The sequence below is a fragment of the Eleutherodactylus coqui genome, chromosome 5 (assembly GCF_035609145.1).
Source record: "Eleutherodactylus coqui strain aEleCoq1 chromosome 5, aEleCoq1.hap1, whole genome shotgun sequence".
Taxonomy (NCBI): domain Eukaryota; kingdom Metazoa; phylum Chordata; class Amphibia; order Anura; family Eleutherodactylidae; genus Eleutherodactylus; species Eleutherodactylus coqui.
In genome coordinates this window covers 5,639,147-5,659,374 of record NC_089841.1, presented here as the reverse complement: position 1 = coordinate 5,659,374, position 20,228 = coordinate 5,639,147, and the positions used below count along the sequence as shown (strand labels likewise).

Sequence of the window (20,228 nt, the reverse complement as noted above, 5' to 3'; positions counted from 1 at the left end):
ACCTCACTGTATAAGTAATTAATGCAAGAATTCAGGGAATTAAAAGGCCTCATGTCCACTTGCATGCACGGATTTCACTGCTGAATACTGCAGCGGAATCCGTGCGTGCCCGCGGCCAAAGGCATAAAAAGACAGTTTCTTACCTCTCTGGACCTAGCGCAGGTCTCCTCCGTGTCGGCCAGATCTTCTTTCTTCAGCACAGTGAAGGTGTCTGGGAGCGCTGGCCAATGCACCCTGCACATGCCCAGCGCTTTCTTTTTTGTTTTCAAATCTTCTGCTTTCCCGCAGATCCGCGACATGTACACAGTGACAGCTGTAGGTGTGCCGCGGATCAGATGGCTTGCAATGACTTCCATGGAAGCCGTCCCTGCGGGATCCACAAAACAATGGGGCATGCTCCGATTTCTTTCTGCGCGTCAATCCGCACGCCAGGATACAAATCCGATCCGGATGCTTTTAGCTGCTTTGTGGACATTAAGGCATCCGTATGGGCGGCTTGATTTTGCGGATGTTCCACAAAACAAATCCGGTAATGGACATTGGACCTAAGGGGTTCACTTACTTTCTTTTGCAACTGTCAGTGCATAAAGTCACTACAACAGAGCGAATGAGAAATCAGCCCAATTCTCTAGGAAGTACCAGATGCATTTTCGATAACTCGTTCCTCCCGTGCCTCATCTGCCCTTATACAACACAAGCAGACAGTCAGACAAGCGGTCCGTTGACTGCACCCTCCAACCACCCATTTATAGAAGCAGGAGACAATGAGACTCTGTGCAAACACCGGACACCATCCTCCGTATTAACCCACTACTGATGGTTAGAGTAATGTCCTAGACTCCAACCCTGGAAAGTCTCTCACAATGACTCCAAACCGCTCCATCATCTCCTAAAGGGGCACTGCTGTTTTCTAGCTACTGAAAGCTATGAGAATAACCGTGCAAAAGTGGCTAGAGAGTGTTGTTACATAGTAACATAGTTTGTAAGGCCGAATGAAGACAATGTCCATCTAGTCCAGCCTGTTTATCCTCCTGTGTTGCTGATCCAGAGGAAGGCAAAAAAACCCCCAAGAGACAGGAGCCAATTAGCCCATATGGGGGAAAAATTCCTTCCGGACTCCCTAATGGCAATCAGACTGTTCCCTGGATCAACCCCTAATACTTCCTTTCTGCCTGTATACCCGGATTAACAATTCACCTAAGATTTATATCCTGTAATATCCTTACACTCTAGAAAGACATCTAGTCCCTCTTAAACTCCTCTATGGATCCTGCCATCACCATATCCTCAGGTAGAAGGTTCCACAGTCTCACTGCTCTTACAGTAAAGAACCCCCTTTCTGTGTTGGCGATGAAACCTGCTTTCTTCTAGACGTAGCAGATGCCCTCTTGTTACTGTCGCAGTCCTGGGTATAAACAGATCATGGGAGAGATCCTTGTATCATCTCCTCATGTATTTATACAGAGTTATTTGGTCACCCCTTAGCCGTCTTTTTTCCGGGGTGAATAATCCCAGTTTTGGTGCCTCTCTGGGTATTCCAGTCCCTTCATTCCATGTATTAGCTTAGTTTCCCTTCTTTGAACCCCCTCCAGCACTGTAACATCTTTCCTGAGCACCGGTGACCAGAACTGTATGCAGTATTCCATGTGAGGCCTGACTAGTGCCTTATATAGTGGGAGGATAATGTTCTCGCCCCTCGCCCCTATACCTCTTTTACTGCACCCCAAGACTTTATTAGCTTTTGCAGCAGCTGACTGGCATTGGTTACTCCAGTTTAGTCTACAGCCCACTAGTACCCCAGGTCTTTTTCCATCTCCCTTTTCCCTAGCGGTACCCCATTTAGTGTATATTGGTGACATCCGTTTCTCCTGCCCATGTGCAGAACCTTACATTTATCCACATTGAACTTCATTTGCCATTTTCCCCCCCAAGCCCCCGGCTTATCTCAGTCCGTTTGTAGCCGCACATTGTCCTCCGTTGCATTGATTGTCTTGTATAGTTTTGTATCATCTACAAATATTGATATTTTGCTGTGCAGTCCCTCTATCAGGTCGTTGATAAGTATATTGAACAGAATGGGGCCTCCTATCTGGTGCTGCCACCTTACTTAGATGAATCACATCTATAGTGGATCCAGAAGTCTTCAGACCCTCTCACTTTCTTACATGTTATGTTATGGCCTTGTGTTCCCCAGTATTCTGCACTGAATACCCCATAATGATAAAGTGACAACAGAATGGGAGAAGTCTACCATTTTACATTGCCATGAGTACTCACACCCCTCGGTATGACACTTGTAGCTCTGGGGCTCCCATTTCTCTTGATCATCTCTGAGATGATTCTAAACCTTGTAGTCATAAGTAGCAAATTCAGCTGATTGGGCACAAAGTACCCTCTGTCTATATAGGGCAGTAATGGCGAACCACTTAGAGACCGAGTGGCCAAACTACTACCCAAAATCCACTTATTAATAGCAAAGTGCCAACTCGTCAGGAGGCGGGGCTTATCACAGGGCTGCTTCAAAATAGACAGGGAGGAACACCTTGTAGTTGTCTACTAGCTGGAGCACCAGACTTTGCCAGGAAACCAACTGCATATCCACAGCTGATTTCATACTGTGCGGCGCTCCCCTCCTCCGCAGACTTCCCGCTCACAGTGCTCACCAGCTTCTTGTTCCCAGCTACCAGGTGCTGAGATCCGGGAGCTGATGAGCACTGACAGCGGGAAGTCTACGGAGGAGGGGGAGGGGAGCGCCTCACAGTATGATATCAGTTGATATTCTGTCAAATCTGCACCAACTGTGTGGATTTTGACTGTTTTTTGGATGCAGAAATGCTGCGGAATTTGCCATGGAAATTTCCGCTGCAGATATTTTGCAGCATTTTCCCTATGTGTAAACGTCCTCTAAGTCAGCTTCAGGTATGTTGCCATGTGCAGAGTGGCCACGGTAGTAATAGTGTCCCTTATATCGGCCTCAGTAGTAATAGGACTGGGGGGACTTGCCCATTAAACCGCGCTCCCACTATTAAATGAACAATAAAACCGATGCTGGCTTGTTGTGGGTAGGCCACAGCCTTTCTCCTTCCATGCCATTAATATCTAAATTTAAAACCTATAACTACTAGCTGTAAAAGGCGTTAGAAGGCCCCTAATGGCCTGACAAGCCCTTTCATTCCATTTGCTGGCATGGAAGTCCTAAATTCCGCCATGAAGGATGCAGCATAATCCTATGCTTCATTCCGCCCCCCCCCCCCCCCCCCACATGCCAGCAAAAGAGCCGCCTCCACCTCATCCTGCAACCTGGACAAAAATGTGTCTAACTCTATGTCGCTAAGATGCACCCAATCCCCTCTCAGCATCCCGCGCTCTCTTCTTTTAAGCTCCCAATGACGTATCGCCACTCCTCCCAATGTTTGCACATGTTTAGACATTCTGAAATTTACATTCCTTCTGACTCGCTCGATCGCCTCGTTATCCCTCGCCTCCCTCCAGACTCTTCTGGCCACAATGTCGGACCATACCAAAACTACCCTTCTAATAAATTGCCTGGACCGGTGTAAGAAATTATGGAATTATTGGCAGACAGTTAGAGGCTGAGAGCGGTATTGTAACGCAAACTGCAACCAGAAAAAAATTATATGGAAGGCTGCAAACAGGCCCAGCTGTGCAATAGTGATGTACTACAACTCCCACCAGACAACCTGTAAAATGCAGATGGTCAGAGGTAGCCCTAAGAAGGAAGTTTAAAAAAAAAATTTTGAAAAAGAATACAGGCTATATAGCGTGTATATGACTTTCCCTCTATCAGTGGCTGTGGCCGTACGCTGTGCGTGAAGTTGACGGCAGACAGACCGGTGTAAGAAATTATGGAATTATTGGCGTACAGTTGGAGGCTGACAGCAGTGTTGTAACGCAAACTGCAGCCAGAAAAAAATGATATGGAAGGCTGCAAACAGGCCTAGCTGTGCAATAGTGATGCACTACAACTCCCACCAGATAACCTGTAAAATGCACACGGTCACAGGTAGCCCTAAGAAGCACCATTGGGGTTCTTGTAGACAGGATCCTACACTACCACTGTCCCTATCTCAGCACCACTTTCCCTATACTATGTAGTACAGACTGCAGCCTGATAACGCTATAGCTGTAATGGCCTGCACAGCCCGAGATGTAAAAAAAAAATTTTGGTGCAAAACTGCTCCTAGCAGCCACAACAGTAATGCACACGGTCAGATGTGGCCCAAAGAAGGACCGTTGGGGTTCTTGTAGACAAGATCCTACACTAACACTAACCCTGAATGAGCAGCAGCAGCAGCACTCTCCCTGATCTCTCCCAGCATGCGTCTGTGGCGAGCCGCGGGCGGGACCGCTTTAAGTACTCAGCGGTCACTTGATCTCACCAGCCCCTCACTGCAGGGGGTGGGATAGGGCTGGAACGTCACAGGAGGAAGTGGAAATGCCTTCCCTGCATGTCTATTGGCCAGAAAATGGTGCTAAACATGCAGGGAAGGAAATGGAATTGACTCAAGTACCGCGTGGTGCTCGTCTCAAGTAATGAGCATCTCAAACACCCTAATGCTCGAACGATCATCAAGCTCGGACAAGTGTGCTCGCTCATCTCTAGTGATCATAAATGGCTGCACATCCAAGTGGAAAAATGTATCAGGTGGGGACCACAAGGCTCTGTCCTAGGCCTAGTGTTGGTCAACATATTTATAAATAATCTGGAGAAGGGAATTTATGGGAAACTGATCAAATTTGCCAATAACACAAAGCTAAGAGGGATAGCTAGCACTAGGGTAGAGATAGAGAAGAGATCTAGAAAAGCTTGAACAGTGGGTGGCGATTAACAGAATGGTATTTAACAAGGAGAATTGCAAAGTCCTACATATGGGCAAGGAAAATGAAAAAAAGCACATACAGAATGGGAGGAATTGGGCTAAGCAGCAGCACATGTGAAAAAGACTTGGGTAAACTAATAGATCATAAACTGAACATGAGTCAACAATGTGATGCAGCAGCCAAAAAGGCAAACACAATTCTGGGATGTATTAAGAGAAGCATAGAGTCTAGATAATGTGAGGTCATTATCCCCCTCTACTCTTCCTCATCTGGAATACTGGGTCCAGTTCTGGGCACTCCACTTTAAAAAAAACATAGACAAACTGGAGAAAGTTCAGAGAAGAATTACCAAGATGGTGAGCGGTCTGCAAATCATGTCCTATGAGGAACGGGTAAAGGATCTGGGAATGTTTAGCAGAAGAGAAGGCTGTGAGGCGACTTAATAGCGGTCTACAAATATCTGAAGGGCAGTCACAGTGCAGAGGGATCAGCCCTATTCTTATCTGCACAAGGAAAGACTAGAAGCAATGGGATGAAACTGAAAGGGAGGAGACACAGATTAGATATTAGACAGTGAGGGGAATGTTTAGCAGAAGAGAAGGCTGAGAGGCGACTTAATAGCGGTCTACAAATATCTGAAGGGCGGTCACAGTGCAGAGGGATCAGCCCTATTCTCATCTGTACAAGGAAAGACTAGAAGCAATGGGATGAAACTGAAAGGGAGGAGACACAGATTAGATATTAGACAGTGAGGGGGATCAATGAGTGGAACAGGTTGCCATGGGAGGTGGGGAGTTCCCCTTTAATGGATTCTTCAGAGGCTGGGCAGACATCTGTGTGGTATGATTTAGTGAATCCTGCATTGAGCAGGGGTTTGGACCCAATGACCTCAGAGTACTCAATGACCCTGGAGTCCCTTCAAACTCTACTATTCTATAAAAACAAATGTTCAAAGATAGTCACTGTAACCTCTCAGCAAGCACCATGTGGAGCTGGATGGGAGCTTATTTTTGGTAGGGTGACTTGTAGTTTTTGATTTTTATTTATTTCTGTTCTGTAGAAGAGAGACGAAAAGAAAGCAGCTATTTTGACATTTTCTTATGTATTTCTTTATTTTACAGAATTACGCTGATAAGGAATGTAATATTCTACAGTTTGGGATTTTATGGATGGATCAATAACAATTATGTGTAGTTTCATAATTTTACATATTTTTCTGTGAAGATGTTTAGATGCCACATCAGCAATGACTGCAGGATCTGCAGGGTTTAACCGCATAGAGAAGTGATTAAATCAGCACATGCTCATATTTCACTCCTGGGAAAAAAAGACCCCCATGTGTGACAGACAGAGAGCAAATATGTTCGCTGATTGATAATGTGAAGAGAAGCCCATGTCACCTCATCTTGGGACAGACAGGAGAATCACAAATCTTTGCTGCCTCCCCTTCACCTCGCCTTCCCCTTCCTGCTCTGCACACAGATATGACAGCTGTAAATCTTCCCAATTCCACTTCAAACAGCTGTAGCTGTGATTCTATCAGCACTACAGACACCCTGGCTTTAAAATGATATCAGAAGCATGTTGGCAGCCCTGATAGAACCGGAGCCACAACTGTTCAAATTAGAGCAAGCTCAGTTTGTCCAAAGCTGTAGTGTCCTTTTCCTACAGAACCTGCTGTGTTCCAAGTAGACTGTAGGGCAGTGTTTCCCAACTCTAGTCCTCAAAGCACCCCAACAGGTCATGTTCTCTGGATTTCCTCAGTATTGTACAGTTCTCAGACATTGCCACACGTGTTCTTGAAATCCTGAGAACATGACCTTTTGGGTTGCCTTGAGGACTGGAGTTGGAAAACATTGCTGTAGGGGAATTAAATTGCTAATGTAGCACCAGCCTCCCTCTTAGTCTTAACTGCACCCGGGGCACATGATTAGTATATCTACCTTCATAGTAAATAGCTAGCACTCAATTGGTTAACTGGTTCATACTGTACACTGGTGTGTGTTGGATTCTTGTGCAGCATCTCCCATGCACGGTTCTCCAGATGTGTTTCTCATGAGAAAGACCTGGGATGCTCCTTACCCCTCTTTTGATTCCTTGCTTTGGCCAGAGATATTGATAAAGTCTATTCTAATTTCGGTTCCTAGAAATCACATGTTTAGTAGTAACATACACCTTAAGGCATTAACATATGTCAGTCAGTACAAACTAGCCAATCATGAGTTGTTGTGATGTTGGGCGCGTTTATTTGTATTATTGCATCATATCTGGGTATAGCTGTTCTGTGATGTTTATAATAAACCAGAACTATATTGCCTTTGATACAGATGTGTGTCCCCCTGGCTATATATAAGCATGCATGCTATTCTCATTATGATTAGTTTGGAGCAGACAGTGAGTTCAGCTGGAATATGATTTATTCCCATAACATTATATACTCGTATCCTAACAAGTCTGTACATGCTCATGGTTGTGAACCCCCTTACACAATCCTTCATAGACCTCAATTACCACCTCCACAACTCACACCATTAACTGTTGAAGTTCAAGCACACTTTAGCTAGCAGGCAACCATAATGTAGACGATCGCATCTTGCTTCGGCGTCTAGATGGAAATCCAGAATAATCCGCAGCTCGTTGATTGTTTATTGATAACGTTTTAATCTTTTTTGCTCTGAAATACGTTGTTCTCACATTCATCATCCCTTATTTATCTTATTACTTCTTAGCTCTCAGTTACCACATTTAAATTTCAGCCTCTCTGCCTGTGTCCCTATGACTACACAGGTGTAGAAAATAGGAAATGGGATACAAATATTTCATACTTCTTAAAACTTCCCCCTGGTGCATTAACTTAGTTTGAAGTGTACTCGGATAGCCACAGTGGCCCCAATAGTAATTGTGTCCCTTCTAAGTGGTCCCAATGATAATAGTGGCCCCCAGTGATAATAGGGGCCCTCACTGGTCCCAGTAGTATTAGTGGCCCCGAGTGATAATAGTGACTCTCAGTGGTCGCAGTAGCAATAACAGCCCCCAGTAGTATAGTGGTCCTCAATGGTCCTAATAGTAACAGTGATTATAGTAGCCACTAATAATAATAGTGAGTCTAGCCAACAGAAGTATAGTGGTCTGATCCCAGTGTAATCGAGGTCCCATTGGTAATAGTGGCCCCCAGCTCCTGACATCGGACCACAGGACTTACGTTTCTTAGAAAGATTTTTTCTTGCTAAAAAGTACATCTTCCAGTCTACACATTCTGGAATCCTCCAGAGGGGTCCAAGGTTTCTCATCGGGAACTTCTCCTCTATACAGTTAGAGGATAACAAATCCACCATGAGTCGGTACTTCTTGTGAGATTGAAGCTTCTTCATTTCTGCTCTATCTTCATCTGAATTGCTTCTTTTTTAGATAACAGTATAAAAATTTAAATTTTTCCCTAAAATAGCAAACCCCATGTCTGACACGAAGGCCGATAATGCATTGCTATACTGTGACCACAGAATTCTGAATCCCCTCCTGAGCCGAGCCTCCACTGGGATTTCTGTAGGGTCATGCAGGGTAGCTTAAAAATACCCATCAAAATCTGCCCTGGGTGACCCTGAGCTAGAGGTGACAACGGCACCATGGGTAAAGTAAAGGAGTAGTCATAGCCCCACCCCCCTCACCATCAATAGTCACAGCCCTGCCCCTCCCACCATCAATAGTCACAGCCCCACCCCTCCCACCACCAATGGCCATGCAGACATAAATCATTACATGGGGAATATAACTGCAAGTGGATTATGAGGACTACTACTCCCATTGTGTCTCCCATGTTATCCTGTGTTTTTGGCTCCTTATTTCCTGGCCGAGAATATGTAGACTTCCTCTTTCAGGTTCGCGTAGATATCCTGGACTTCTTCTCGCTGCGGAGAAACGTCGTCCTGCTCTGGCTTCTTATGTGCCGGACATTAAAAGGAAAACAAAGAAAAAAGGTGTAAAAAGCCTCAATATGAATAACTTCAGCACTGCCAAGCAACAGTGCTAACCACTGAGCCACCAAGCTGCTTCTCTGCTACTCCATCTCATGTGAAGGAGAGTAAGAATAGGTCCTTCTCCTCCACTGGAGAATGAAGACGCTTGTTGGCTCAGTGGCTAGCACTGTTGCCTTGTAGTGCTGGGGTTCTAGGGTCACGTCTGACTATGGACAACAACTGCATGAAGGCTGTATGTTCTCTTTGTGTGGTGGCTCAGTTATTAGCACTATTGCCTTGCAGGGTTGGAGTTTTAGATCCAGATCAGTCCAAGGACAACATTTCTATGGAGGTTTTCAAACTCCATGCAGATGTTGTGCTTGAGAGTTAAACCTATGATGCCAGCATTGCAAGATGACGGTGCTAACCACTGAGCCACATTCATAGAAGAGGCACCACTACCGTCTTGATGTGTGGCTACATTTCCAAGCAATTTGGCAGCATTACGGACCTATTGGAGTCCAAATTAGTGAACCTGATTTTTATTCCCATTGACTTTATTCGGGTCGTTCTGATTCGCGATTATTTTTGGCAAATCAGTCCGACCATTTCCGACCTGATTATTCAAATAATCACCAGCCGGGCAGGAGGTGGATGTTAATGTGGACAGTCTCCCTTATTCCGTCAGACATAAGAAGAGGGCATGTTGTCATCAGATGCTCTCAGTAGTGCAGCTTCAGTAATTAGTGTAGCCTTAGGCTTTGGCCCTAAAACTTCAAATAACCAGATCTCAGCCCAAAAGATCCCAAAATAAAACCTCACAGAATTGGCAGCTATGGAGGGAAGAACTGAGGCTTCTCTTACCTTCCAGTAGACGTTCATGCTTCTCTCCTCTGGTGATCTCAGCTGGTCATCTCCTGTGGGGATATTGGATGTAAATGGAGGTATAAGGTGCAGTTCTACATAATGTCAGCGGTCAGATGGTAACAGCTCCTATGGTTGTACTGGTGGTGGTGGTGGTGGGGGGGTGCATATCTCTTGTGCTGATGCAGTATTGGTAAATCTCCTCTCACCTGTACAATGTCAGGGGTCAGCATTACACCAGATCAATGCTGGCAGATTTTGGTGCAGTATTAGCCAAACAAAAGAATGGAATTGATAAAGAAGGGTTGATAAATAAAGGTTGATAGTTCTCCACCGCTTTGGATCCACTTCTGGTTTTGGCTGAGACATCTGCCTCAAAACCTGTCGGTGGAGCTCCAGCCCACTCTACTGTTACTCTACTGTTAGCACCTTGGTGCCCGTTCTCTTTATGAGCCTCTGAGGAGCAAATCTGCCCTGTGTCTTGCCAGCAGTCACACACTTGTACCAGAGCGGATGTTGTGACTGGCGCTGTTCTTCACACCTACTTCACAGACATTGTTTGGACCCCCGAGGAGTCCCCCAAGGTTAATACTATGTGCAAGAAAGGATAGGACTTGCCCAGACAGGACCTATCTTCATGCTTTTTTTTTCAAACTCGCGCGCAATAGTGTGGAGTTTGAATTGTACATTTTTTTTTACCGGGGTTTAAACAAAAACACCTGGGTGCATGCGTTAATACGCTCGCCGCTATGGAGTGTACTAGGGCATGAACTGGGGTTTTTTTTTGACTATTGAAACTCCATGCTTTTACGCGCAAGTTTGAAAAGAAAAGCAGGAAGATAAGTCCTGTCTGGGCAAGTCCTGTCTTTTCTCGCATGCAGTAACAACACGCGAGAATCCCGATAGTGAAAACAAAACCATTGAAATCAATGAATCATAGAATGGTGGAGTTGGAAGGGTCCTCCGGGTCATCGGGACCTTCAAGGTCATCAGGTCCTCCGTGGTCATTAGGATTTCCAAGGTCATCTGGTCCTCCAGGGTCATAGGGTCTGACCCCCTGCTCAGTGCAGGATCACTACATCATCCCAGACAGATATTTGTCCAACCTCTGAACATTTCCATTGAAGGAGAACTCTCCACTTCCCATGACAACCTGTTCCAATGGTTTTGTTTCATCCTGTTATGCGGCTGTGTTAAGGCCCTTCATACCTAATACGCTCTGTAGCAGTGAGTGTATTAACGCATGCGCCAATGTGTTTTGTTTAACCCCTTTTGTACTGAAATTGCCCATTGAAGTCAATGGGATGGCATAAGTATGTAGTGAACACACATTGTGAAAATCACAATAAATCCACGCACAAAAAAATGTAATGTGCAGGGAATTTTGGTCCATGATAGTGCTGTGTATTTCATGGACCGAGTGAGTCCTCTGGGGCTTATTCACATGGCGTATTTTTCATCAGTATTTTTTGAGCCAAAACCAGAAGAGGGTCCAAAATACGGAATAAATGTAAATCTTCCCATTCTACTTTCTCTGTATGTTCTACTTCTGGTTTTGGCTCACAAAATACTGATGAACAATACTGACGTGAATAAGCCTTTAGGGCACCTGCACACGGGCAATTTTATGCGCAAACTGCAGACAATAGAACCCAATCATTTTAATGGCTTGCCTCACATTGAGCATTTATGCGCCGCATTTCTGACAGTCGAAAAAATATTCGTCATGCTCTTGTGTGCAGGAGCCCTTAATCGCAATACCTCCTGCATGGAAGGCTTCATACAGGATGATGCTGCCTCTCCAGAATTCCTGATAGGTGATTGGTGTTTTTGGTTTCGTGCAGTAATCATTTTTCGATTATTTGCCATCGTCAATGTATAAGTCGGTGGGGCTCATCACCAAATGCCTCCACCATCATCGGAATGAAGAGGATGCACAACTCACTGGACGTAGCCAAAAGCTTAATTGTAGAACCCAACTCAGGGCTATCCATAGGTAACTGGTTCTGAAGCTCCATCCCAGTCTGAGGTTGCAATGTGCTGCAGTTTCAGACACAGCCACATGGACGAAGGTGGCACTGTGTCAATAACTGCAGTGTAGGGGCAGAGAGCTCCTTATGTTTTGCTCTTCTCAGATTACAGAAGCTGAACTTCCACACATACACGGGAAGGAGACATTATTGATGCAGAAGTCATGTGATATACCATCCCATTGCCAACAAAAATTTCTGTGGCACAATTGCTTACATACTACCATGTTCTGCAGTGCAGGTTGCAGAAACAGAACTTATAAGGATGTTTTAAGTCTGTGTTGACTTTCATTGTTAAGACGAAGGCCAGACATTGAGTTACAGGGTCGTCATCTGTAGGTAGAACTAGGGAAACGGCCATCTTCCTTCTACAGAAGAGCTTTTCTACAGACTTTTTATGGGAAGTACTAAACTAAAGACGTCATCAGATGGATTACCACAAGGACCATCAGCCCCGCCCCAAAGTCTCTAAACCAATATAAAGTATCAGTACCTTTCCTGCAAATCTTGAGCCTTTTGTTTATCATCCAAGACGTCTTCCACACCAGAATGACTATTAGGAGCAGAAGCTTCACCAAAAATGGAACCACAAATCCAAAGGTGGATGTCAGTAATAATCTAAAGAAAAGTTAACAACAAAAAGTATGACTCTCTAACACAAAATAATGTGAGGGGTGAGGGACAGAAGATAATGTGAGGGGTGGGGGACAGAAGATCATGTGAGAGGTGAAGGACAGAAGATAATGTATGAGAGGTGAAGGACAGAAGATCATGCGAGGGGTGAGGGACAGAAGATCATGTGAGAGGTGAAGGACAGAAGATAATGTATGAGAGGTGAAGGACAGAAGATCATGCGAGGGGTGAGGGACAGAAGATCATGTGAGAGGTGAGGAACAGAAGATAATGTATGAGGGGTGAGGGACAGAAGATAATGTATGAGGGGTGAGGAACAGAAGATAATGCGAGGGGTGAAGGACAGAAGATAATGCGAGGGGTGAGGGACAGAAGATAATGCAAGGGGTGAGGGACAGAAGATAATGCAAGGGGTGAGGGACAGAAGATAATGCAAGGGGTGAGGGACAGAAGATAATGCAAGGGGTGAGGGACAGAAGATAATGTGAGGTGTGAAGGACAGAAGATAATATGAGTGGTGAGGGGCAGAAGATAATGTGAGGGGTGAGGGACAGAAGATAATGCAAGGGGTGAGGGACAGAAGATAATGCGAGAGGTGAAGGACAGAAGATAATGTGAGGGGTGAGGGGCAGAAGATAATGCGAGGGGTGAGGGACAGAAGGGGTGAGGGACAGAAGATAATGCAAGGGGTGAGGGACAGAAGATAATGCGAGAGGTGAAGGACAGAAGATAATGTGAGGGGTGAGGGGCAGAAGATAATGCGAGGGGTGAGGGACAGAAGGGGTGAGGGACAGAAGATAATGCAAGGGGTGAGGGACAGAAGATAATGCGAGAGGTGAAGGACAGAAGATAATGCGAGAGGTGAAGGACAGAAGATAATGCGAGAGGTGAGGGACAGAAGATAATGTGAGTGGTGAAGGACAGAGGATAATATGAGGGGTGAGGGACAGAAGATAATGCGAGGGGTGAGGGACAATAGATAATGCGAGGGGTGAGGGACAGAAGATAATGCAAGGGGTGAGGGACAGAAGATAATGTGAGGGGTGAGGGACAGAAGATTATGTGTCTCATTCTGGTTCTCACCTCACTAGTGCTAGCATCTCGTTATCTGCAGGACAAGCAATAAATCTGTTTAAAAGTCAGTTTCATGGACTGATCTCATTATTACACATTAGAGCAGTATAACAATATCTGGTATAAACAGCAGTATCAATGGCCCTTTTTTTAACAAAGGTGCTGAGAATGGGAGTATTGAATTGAATTGTCCTGCTTCATAATGGGAACATGTTACCTTCCCTTCCCCCGACGCACGCAGTGCTCCTCAAAGAAGACTATGAAAATGTGAAGATTTTACTGCACCGACTGAGGTATGATTAGCAGCGGGGATGGGGGGTGGGGGGGGGGGGCGGTCATAGAAGATGTTAAAGTGGTGGCATTCCTGGTGGGTCTCCAAGGTGGTTTTACGAAGTCCCCCTGCTATCTTTGCCTTTGGGACAGTAGGGACACTGATTCACACTACCATAAGCGGGACTGGCCACTGCGAATGGACAGAAAAAAGTCAAGTGGGAGACATTGGTGGACACTACAAATGAAGATAGTCCTGCAGCAGCATACACGGGTGCCAGAATGATGAAAAAAGGACTTTCATTCCTCCATAAGAATGACAGCGACAATTCGATCACACAATGTGATCTTTCTCAAGCTTGTTGAAACTCTGGTTAAGAACTATGGCAAGATGGGCTGCAGGATGTCCCTAAAACTCCATCTCCTTGATGCTCACTTGGATCACTTCAAGCGGCACATTGGAAAGTCCTCAGAGGAGCGCAGCGAACACTTACACCAAGATATTATAGCGTTTGAAGGTTGATACCAAGGACAGTACAATGAGGGCATGATGGGGGACTACATATGGGGACTAATTCGGGACAGTGGTTGCAGTACTGTAAATCTAGAAAAAATGCATATTTCTAAATATTGTCTTTGTTCTAAAGTATAAATAAACATTATTTTTGATCTAGATGTTCATTCTCCTGAGCACAGAAGCAAACTGCGGAAGGTATAACGTCCATTTTCTGTACTTTTTAGACATACGAAAAGCAGGAAATAACACTCACTTGTCGAGGACCAAAAGTGTTACATAATGTAATGCTTCATTATTTACAGGAATACATTGTTCCCACTTCTAGAACATTCTCTGACAGCTTATAGTTTTTTCCTTTAGCTATGAGAGGATCCCAGATATACTTAAGTCTGAGTTAATGTTGTTTTTTATCTTAAAGTAAATAAAAGAGACTGCGCTAATATTGAGAATGACAGTGGGGCCCCTATTATTTAGTGGGATTACCATGGGGGGGGGGTCACTGAGAATACGGAATGATGGCATGCTGTGTGAGTGTTCGGGGAAGAGTTGTAGCCAAAAGAAGTCTTCATGGTGGTCTCAACCCGAATGAAGAATAAAAGGCAAGAATGGACAAGTTCAGGGAAGACATCACCGGTGTTCATTGTAGCTAACTGCACTGTAATCACTAGCACCGTCTATAGCTTCTATCTGACTAGTATATGGTGACTGCAGTACTTAGAGGTATACTGAAGCTGAGCTCCCCTGTATGGTAATTCTCCCCGTGACCCCGGAGTGCAGCAAAGAATCTCATGACAAGTTTTCCGTGGATCAGTTTCAGTGGGAATCCACATTAGATGGGAAAATCCAGCGGTCGGAGCGACTTCCAACATGACCGGTCATTGGTGCTGGACTAGCCATGGTCTCACTGCCAACCACTGGGGGTTTCTCGTGTAACTGTGTGGAGAGAATACAGAGAATGGCGTGATCAAGGAAAACATCCAGCGAAAGAGGATCCTGTGGACGGAAATACCTCACCACTAAAAGGGCTCAGAGGAGGATGTCAGGAATAGTTCTGACCAACAGGCTGCACAGTCAGCTGAATACAACGCTGGAGCTCCAACTAACGTGTCCGAACGCACAACTCGCCGTTCCGCCGCATGGATGGTATAACAGCAGATGACCAGTTCCAGCGCCATTGTGTCTAAGAGAAACAGAAAGACCCCAGCGGGCAAAAGAGCGCAAAACTTGTATCACTGAGCAGCGGGAAAACATCTCCTGATCAGATGGATCCAGATTTCTGTTGCTGATGGGTGGTCAGAATTTGGCGCAAGAAGCATGAATCACTGACCACTTACTGTCAGCTGGTGGAGAAGGAGTAATGGTGTTGGTTTCCTTGGTGTATTGTCCGTCCTCTGGATGGATGCCACTGTGAGAGAGTGAAACAGCCTCCAATATGTGTACATTGCTCTTGTTACTGTATATAGTCCTCTTCTGTGTGTTTTCTTATTTGTCCACAAGAGGTCGCTGTTCTACAAAGACGATTATGGTCAAGCTGGGAGGTGACAGGACCATGGTAGCCTGTGATTGGAGCACCCATTGCCTGGTTACAGCGTGCGTACACTGGGAGGTGACAGTTGGTCCAGGGAGACATCACAGTGGAGCTACTGAAGAAGGACCGAGGTCATGTCCTGAGTGATGGGAGTGTCCGTAGGGGACCAGAGCTGCAGCAGAGCGGAGTGGATTCAGATTTGACCAGATGACCGCAGGATGGGAGAAGACTTGCTGCCAGGGATGTTACTGGATATTGTGTGGACAATACTAGATGTCACTGGGGAAGTAACGACTCTCTGCGATACCGAACGTTTTCTGGAGGGGCCCCTCATCCGTCTGGACATTTCAGCGGGATCGGCGTAGTGGCTGCCATGCAACATCCAGCTGTTCAGTAAGAAGCTTCGGGGGAACATTCACCTGGCTATATGGCCGCCGTTCTTTTGATCTTTATACATGTCTGTGGGAGATGGCCGATAGGTTTACCATTTTGACTGTGTTTTCTGTATTTTTGTCAAATGTGAAGATGCTATGTTGTGTTTCTGGTCTGAACCTCTGAGGGAAGGGAACATCCCCCCCCCCCCACCTCCCCAAGAATTTCAGGAGCAGTGCTTAGTGTCCATAAACTGGTCAAACTGGTTCTAACTGGCAGAAACCTATCTAGGAATGTCTTCGTCTTGGACAAGCAGAGAGAAGAAACAGGATGTTCTTCTCATGAGACCAAATTCAAGAATGAACTGAGCGTGCTCACCGATGTTCCTGCCAGATGGATGACATCACAAGCTACCTCACAAATACCTCCCTGAGAACGACCAATCAGCTCACTAAATAATGTAACTGTATCCTAAATTACTTAACTTCCTGTGTTGAAATTTTATTTAAACTTTACTCGCTGGGTAATAAAGACAGACTCTTTTTGGACACATGATAGTCAGACGTGTGGTCTGCAAAAGGCTCTCCAGGCCTGTACATTATCTAATATGGCACCCACAGTAAATAGCGAAAATTGCGCTAACAATGTCCCTTATTTTATTGGGTCTGGGGGGATAGAGTCAGTTATTGGGTCTGGGGGGGGATAGAGGCGGTTATTGGGTCTGGGGGGGATAGAGGCAGTTATTGGGTCTGGGGGGGATAGAGGCGGTTATTGGGTCTGGGGGGGATAGAGGCGGTTATTGGGTCTGGGGGGGATGGAGGCGGTTATTGGGTCTGGGGGGGGATAGAGGCGGTTATTGGGTCTGGGGGGGATAGAGGCGGTTATTGGGTTCAAGGGGATAGAGGCGGTTATTGGGTTCAAGGGGATACAGTTGGTTATTGGGTTCAAGGGGATACAGTCGGTTATTGGGTTCAAGGGGATACAGTCGGTTATTGGGTTCAAGGGGATACAGTCGGTTATTGGGTCTGGGGGGATAGAGTCGGTTATTGGGTCTGGGGGGATAGAGTCAGGTATTGGGTCTGGGGGATAGAGTCAGTTATTGGGTCTGGGGGGATAGAGGCGGTTATTGGGTCTGGGGGGGATAGAGGCGGTTATTGGGTCTGGGGGGGATAGAGGCGGTTATTGGGTCTGGGGGGGGATACAGTCGGTTATTGGGTTCAAGGGGATACAGTCGGTTATTGGGTTCAAGGGGATACAGTCGGTTATTGGGTTCGGGGGGATAGAGTCGGTTATTGGGTTCGGGGGGATAGAGTCGGTTATTGGGTTCAAGGGGATACAGTCGGTTATTGGGTTCAAGGGGATACAGTCGGTTATTGGGTCCGGGGGGATAGAGTCGGTTATTGGGTTCGGGGGGATAGAGTCGGTTATTGGGTTCGGGGGGATAGAGTCGGTTATTGGGTTCAAGGGGATACAGTCGGTTATTGGGTCTGGGGGGATAGAGTCGGTTATTGGGTCTGGGGGGATAGAGTCAGTTATTGGGTCTGGGGGGATAGAGTCAGTTATTGGGTCTGGGGGGGATAGAGTCAGTTATTGGGTCTGGGGGGGATAGAGGCGGTTATTGGGTCTGGGGGGGATAGAGGCGGTTATTGGGTCTGGGGGGATAGAGTCGGTTATTGGGTCCGGGGGGATAGAGTCGGTTATTGGGTCCGGGGGGATAGAGTCGGTTATTGGGTCCGGGGGGATAGAGTCGGTTATTGGGTCCGGGGGGATAGAGTCGGTTATTGGGTCCGGGGGGATAGAGTCGGTTATTGGGTCCGGGGGGATAGAGTCGGTTATTGGGTCCGGGGGGATAGAGTCGGTTATTGGGTCCGGGGGGATAGAGTCGGTTATTGGGTCCGGGGGGATAGAGTCGGTTATTGGGTCTGGGGGGATAGAGTCGGTTATTGGGTCTGGGGGGATAGAGTCAGTTATTGGGTCTGGGGGGATAGAGTCAGTTATTGGGTCTGGGGGGATAGAGTCAGTTATTGGGTCTGGGGGGATAGAGTCAGGTATTGGGTCTGGGGGGATAGAGTCAGTTATTGGGTCTGGGGGGATAGAGTCAGTTATTGGGTTCGGGGGGATAGAGTCAGTTATTGGGTCTGGGGGGATAGAGTCAGTTATTGGGTCTGGGGGGATAGAGTCAGTTATTGGGTCTGGGGGGATAGAGTCAGTGTTGTTGAGTTTGTAAGCTGTTGTGCTGCACCGCCGGTACTCACATCACTCTCCCTTCTCTTTATACCTGAGTAGCCGTAATAATAGGTAACAAGGGGATGGATCATGGAGGCCTGCCTTTTAGGTAAAAGCATAGTCTATTTTCGTAGCGCACATTTGGGGAGTACAGTGCTGTACAGTATAGGGGCCTCAGCTCCCTGGCTGAGTGTACGTGAGTTTTGTTGGGTTACCTATTGTTTGTGGTCACCTGGGCCACAGAGCATTAGTAAAGTTTGGTTTGCACCTGAACTGGTGTCAGAGACGTTTTCCTTGTCTGTGGAGCCCACCCCGGTACACGGCTTACACCTCTATAAATTGCTGGGCATATGTAATAAAATGTAATCAGTAAATATACATTTTTTGGGAGAGGGGCCTGGCGTAACCCAGTTCTTACAGTTTGCTACAGGGCCCCATGAGTTCTTTGTACCCCTCTGACTATTGTAGGTTATGAGTAACCCTTGGTGCAGGTGAAGTTTCCACACCACCAGGCCAAGGACAGAACACAGGCCCAGACTGGTAATTACTTGTGAGCTGCTCAGGTGGAAGCTGATTTACTAAACGTAACTTCCTTCACAGCGGCATCTAGTAGCGTAAAAAGAAAATTGCTGTGCAAGAAAGGCAGCAGAGCAGATGCGAGCTTCCCCATAGGAGCATCATCTAGTCCCCCAACATCAGCAGCGCAATCAGACCTCCATCCAGATCCAACGTGGGGAAGAAAGCACCAACTCAGATATAATGCTCCAGGCTGGGAAAAAATATCTATCTATCTTCAGAGAAATACACTGTTTCACAAAAAAATTCAGACTCCTAGCAGAAGTTGTCGTTTTGCTGCAGATCTTGTCCTGCAGTTCCATCTCTGGCAGATCTGTAATGATGAGAGTTGTGTTGATTAGATGAACGGTCTTGTCACTGAAGGCCCTAAAAGTGGTTCCCCCCTTGGCCTATAAGAGGCTCTCGGAGGCTCCTTGTGTGTAGTGACCTCTTCTTCCACTTGTAGAGCTTGTTATTCACTAGACGCCTCTATGATGCAGAGAATAGATTTCACCCAATTATAAGAGTCTGAGAGGGGCGCATTATTGGGGTGGGAAAAGCTGGATGGTTGTATCAATGAATTGTCCCTCACAGGCCGTTCTGACCAGACTGTTAGGGGGTGTTGGGACCAGTGGATGTGGCACACAAGGTAGCTGGGCTCAGGATGCCCCCTACAGACCACCAGTAGAGAGGAGCACCTGACCAGACTGTTAGGAGGTGTTGAGACCAGTGGATGTGTGACGGCACACAAGGTGACCCGGCTCAGGACGCCCCCTAGAGACCACCAGTAGAGAGGAGCATCTGACCAGACTGTTAGGAGATGCTGGGACCAGTAGATGGGGGCACACAAGGTGACTGGTCTCAGGGCGCCCCTCCACAGACCACCAGTAGAGAGGAGTGTCTGACAAGAATGTTTGGAGGTGTTGGAACCAGAGGATGGGAGCGTACAAGGTGACCGGGCTCAGGACGCCCCCTAGAGACCACCAGTAGAGAGGAGCATTTGACCAGACTGTTAGGAGGTGGTGGGACCAGTGGATGGGGGCACACAAGGTGACAGGACTCAGGACGCCCCCCTACAGACAACCAGTAGAGAGGAATGTCTGACCAGACTGTTAAGAGGAGATGTTGGGACCAGTGGATGGGGGCACACAAGGTGAAAGGGCTCAGGACACCCCCTACAGACCAGCAGTAGAGTGGAGCATCTGAACAGACTAAGGAGATGATGGGACCAGTGGATAGGGGCAACACAAGGTGACCAGGCTCAGGATGCCATCTACTGGCCACCAGTAGAGAGAAGCATCTGACCAGGCTGTTTGGAGGTGTTGGGACCAGTGGATGAGTGAGGGCACACAAGGTGACCAGGG

The 20,228-nt window shown here is 46.6% G+C and overlaps 1 protein-coding gene across 1 annotated transcript in view; it reads right to left on the bottom strand.

The window, feature by feature from the left end:
- Nucleotides 1-8,641: 8,641 nt before the first annotated feature.
- LOC136627223 (uncharacterized) overlaps nt 8,642-20,228 on the bottom strand; it is a 74,859-nt gene continuing 63,272 nt past the window's right edge. Inside the window, exons 13-16 of the mRNA XM_066602153.1 lie at nt 13,406-13,430; nt 12,183-12,307; nt 9,660-9,712; nt 8,642-8,777 (exon numbers count right to left, since the gene is read on the bottom strand). Of these exons, the coding sequence (XP_066458250.1) occupies nt 8,679-8,777; nt 9,660-9,712; nt 12,183-12,307; nt 13,406-13,430 (302 nt within the window). The 3' untranslated portion in view covers nt 8,642-8,678. The remainder of the gene's footprint in view (nt 8,778-9,659; nt 9,713-12,182; nt 12,308-13,405; nt 13,431-20,228) is intronic.